Source organism: Dendroctonus ponderosae, unplaced genomic scaffold (assembly GCF_020466585.1).
Source record: "Dendroctonus ponderosae isolate FM_Combo_2020 unplaced genomic scaffold, Dpon_F_20191213v2 Dpon_F_20191213_4, whole genome shotgun sequence".
Lineage (NCBI taxonomy): Eukaryota > Metazoa > Arthropoda > Insecta > Coleoptera > Curculionidae > Dendroctonus > Dendroctonus ponderosae.
This window is the reverse complement of record NW_026018611.1, coordinates 10,309,113-10,312,899: the sequence shown is the minus strand read 5'-3', so window position 1 is coordinate 10,312,899 and position 3,787 is coordinate 10,309,113. Positions and strand designations below refer to the sequence as shown.

The 3,787-nt window shown below is 30.2% G+C and overlaps 1 protein-coding gene across 8 annotated transcripts in view; it reads right to left on the bottom strand.

The window, feature by feature from the left end:
- The window catches only part of LOC109533423 (disks large-associated protein 5), a 9,912-nt gene extending 6,682 nt beyond the window's left edge, over positions 1-3,230 (bottom strand). For all 8 annotated transcript variants that reach the window (XM_048666141.1, XM_048666147.1, XM_048666148.1 and 5 more), the window contains exon 1: positions 2,515-3,230. In XM_048666141.1, coding sequence (XP_048522098.1) covers positions 2,515-3,042 — 528 coding nt within the window. In that variant the 5' untranslated portion in view covers positions 3,043-3,230. The remainder of the gene's footprint in view (positions 1-2,514) is intronic.
- Positions 3,231-3,787: the final 557 nt, after the last annotated feature.

Sequence of the window (3,787 nt, the reverse complement as noted above, 5' to 3'; positions counted from 1 at the left end):
GTAATCATCAGTAAACTGTAAAATATTCAGTCGGTTTCCGGAAGTTTTAAACGTTTTTATTTCGTCGAGTTTCATTATACCCGTTGTTGAAGTGCCTTTGTGAATGAATTGCCACAATTAATTATGATTTTCGAATTTCTCATGTAAGTTTTTTTTTCACTTTTTGCTGTGCTCCTTTTTAAAATAATTTTTGTATTGAGCTGTGCTTTAAAAATATTGTTGAATACAATTTTTGCTAAAACAAACAGAATTTAAAAATCTCTTGTTTTCATATAGACTGGCTCATAATGCCGTTTTCACCTCCTTATGTGCGCTTCTTTAAAGGGAGCATTGCATTTTACGTCAAAATAGATCATACGATTTGCGTATGGTTTTAATCTCATTTCAATTAAAACATTATTCTTTCCTGAAAGGCATCATCTTGCATTTTGGTCTTGAGTATCTAATTACATCAGAATGTTTTGGGTATTCGGTATTAAAGTACAATTTAATTCGATTTGCTTGATGGTTCGAAGGTTGATCGAAGGTGATCACTTTTGTTCAACAGCTAAATTTGAAGCTTGAAACCTGCAAAAATGTAAACTTTGTGTTCTTTCTTTCATATTTTTAATATCTTACATGACATTTACCAATGTTAAAATGAAATCCACAAAAAACTAGTTTAACAATTTTTTCCATTATTTTAATTTACGGAAGAAAATAACAACAGCGTTTCTAAACGTTTGTCTAATGTCTTTCTTAATTTTCGTCGTCTTGTAATAAATTCCCTTAAATTGCTTTTTTAAGCAATAAGGAAAACCATGAATATTTCGATAATTTTTGAAATTTTACATTTGCAAAATAAAGAGCCGAATCAGTTTATTACGAATCCGAAGGGAACATGTTAATTGAAAAGCTCATTAGATATATTATTATTTTTCAAATATATTAATAGCTGTGATATTTTTACACGTTAGTTAATTAACTATTATGTGAATTTATCAGATAATTTTATGACTTCGCCTTTAGTCTCTAAATTTAGTTTTTTTTTTTAGTTTTGTCTTGATAATTTCTGCAGTTTTTCAAATATGTTGCGCACATTGGAAGTTCGTTACACTCGAATTCAGTTCCGCTGAAGAATTTATATCGTTGGTCATAAATCTATTGAAGATAGAAAACGGTCATTTTCCTGAATTGTTATTATAATCAAGTACAAACCCATAAAAAGTTTGACATCAGAATTTCAAGAAGTCGTTTTAATAGCTTTTTCTGGCATTTCTGGCAGTACTAAAAAAATTATAATGATAGTAAATGATAACTGAAACAAAAAAGGTTATTGAAAACGGTATATTACGAAATTTAGAAAAACGTAACTCATAGTTTTGCTTCAATTTGTATTCTTCTTATTTATTACTTTAAATTCAAGCTTTAATTTAACAAAGTATTAACAAGTATTTGACAAAGTGTATATGTAGATGGGGCAGTTGCAAATCACACTTACTGCAGGTGTATCGATTTTTGCATTCCAGTAAAAATTATTTCACGGAAATTAAAAAGACATTAAAGGAGATTCTTAATTAATTGAGATTTATTAAAACAAATTCTGGTTCCTCTCTATTTGTTATCCTTATGTAAGTAGTCCGATATATTAATACTTTCTTCCCAGGATTAATTTTGTTTGCAGATAAACGAAAATTAAAAAAAAAAGTTTTCAAAGTTGGCCATTGTTATTACCATCGATTCGAATTTTGTTTCTGATCAACATGAGAAAATAATTTTTTTTAGCATTTGAATACGTATACCTATTTATTTCTAATAAGAACTCATAGTGAAGACCTACCCAGTTTTGCTTTGGCATTATATTTAAAGAATTTGTCTTCAATCTTGTGTTTTTAAATACAAACCAAAAATCTATTCAATCTGGATTAAACAATTTAAAAAATATCAAAATGTAATAATAATAAACTATGTTTTGATAATTTTCTAAACGGTTATTCACAAAATTGTGAATGCGCCATTGCAGCTCCATAAATTTGTATTTAATTATTTTTTTTCGAATTGTTTAAAGGTGTATCTTGGTTAATGATCTTTGTCTATTACAATTATTTCTAATTTAAATTATCAGGCAGTTGCATGCATGTATGCATATACGAATAAATTAAAACAAAGCTAAAACCATGATAAAAAATAAGATGCAAGATTAAAGCATTTTTATAGTACTTACAATATGTTGAAATCAAGAAGCAGTAATGAAAAGTAATGGAACAATTTTGAAGAAAACTGGCTTCTAATTTTACGACTTCGAAGTTCGAATGGAATTCGTGCAAGAAGCTTGAATGAAATTTATCTTTGGTCAGTTTTTAGGCACTACACACAATTTTTAATTCGGATTTCGAAACTCTGCAACTTTTGGGGATAGGTTTTCCTTTGGATAACTATGTGTACTCGTCATTGCGATAGATTATAAATAAATTCGTACACTCAGCACAACGCAACTAGAAGTTTTGTGTTTACGAGACATAAATGAGGTCTTACCTTCTTAGGAACAGTACCCGACTTGCTGCCAGTTTTGTCACCTAAAGTCGTAACTAGGTTTTTAACCGTGCTTGGGGCTTTAAATTTATAATTATCTGGAGCAAATTTTGATTTCTGTGTTGTAGAAACAATGAGCTTTCCCTTTATAAATCTGTTTGCGTTCTCTAATTTAGTTGAGGGATCTGATACTACCGTAGACACTTTAAAAATAGGCTTAGACCTAGTGGATTGTTCTTTGGCTTTGGCTTTGTCAGCTTTCCACTTAGCCAACATTTCCAGTCGTTTATTAACTGTATCGTTATTCAGACTGGGTTTGATAACAGGCAATTTTACGTTTTTACTTGCTGGCGTAATATACGGACTCATGTTCACATCTATGTTTCGTCTGCCAATATCTCTTAAATCCTTTTTTGTTTTTCGGTCTAAAGCAAATGCTTCTTTTCTATCCTCAATTTTTTGCTTGAGGTTGGCCCCTAGGTTAGGCCTCTTGTTTTGCAAGAGCATTCTCATATATTCTAGCCTGTCCATCTTGAAGTGCTCACTAATAATGTCAATAACAAAAATACTTAACACAAGAAACAACAATCACGATTTTAAAAGTACCCCACTTGTCTCTAGTACAACGGTCAGAAAAAACGGACGGTTTTAAACAACATGAAAAATGTGAATGAAAATTTTAAATACGTCAACACGCTGTCAACTGCCAAGATGTTTGAAATGAACAACCGTTAAACTCAGAATATTTATGCTAACAACGCGGAGCATTACAGGTTTTTACCTGTGTCATTTATCGATTTTAGAAGGCGTTTCGAAATGTTTTACATTTATTTTTGCAGCTAGTTTTATTAGACTCTCTGAGTTTTTATAGAATTTATTCAATAAAAACACCTGTTCGTTCTTCAGATATGAAGAACTATAAGAAAGTATGAGAAGTGTAGGTAGTTTGTTATAAAAGTCGAAATTCCATGTTAGGAAATCAGACAACACCGATTTCGTGGCACGTAAGTCCTGTACCAATTAAATTAAAAAGCTCTGTACCAATAATTTGGTATTTTACTTAATATTACTGAATAATTTCTGCACCAAATTAAAGGTAAATAAAAATATAGCCTGTGCTTTCTCACAATAACTTCTCTCACTATTAAGCCACTAACTCACTATCATTTGTCCAATGCATTTTTTTATTAAAAAATGCTGATGTTTATCATTATTTTTTGTCTCAACGGCTTGAGTCTCATACAAACGTCTACGTAATATTAAAAAAATCGGCTAA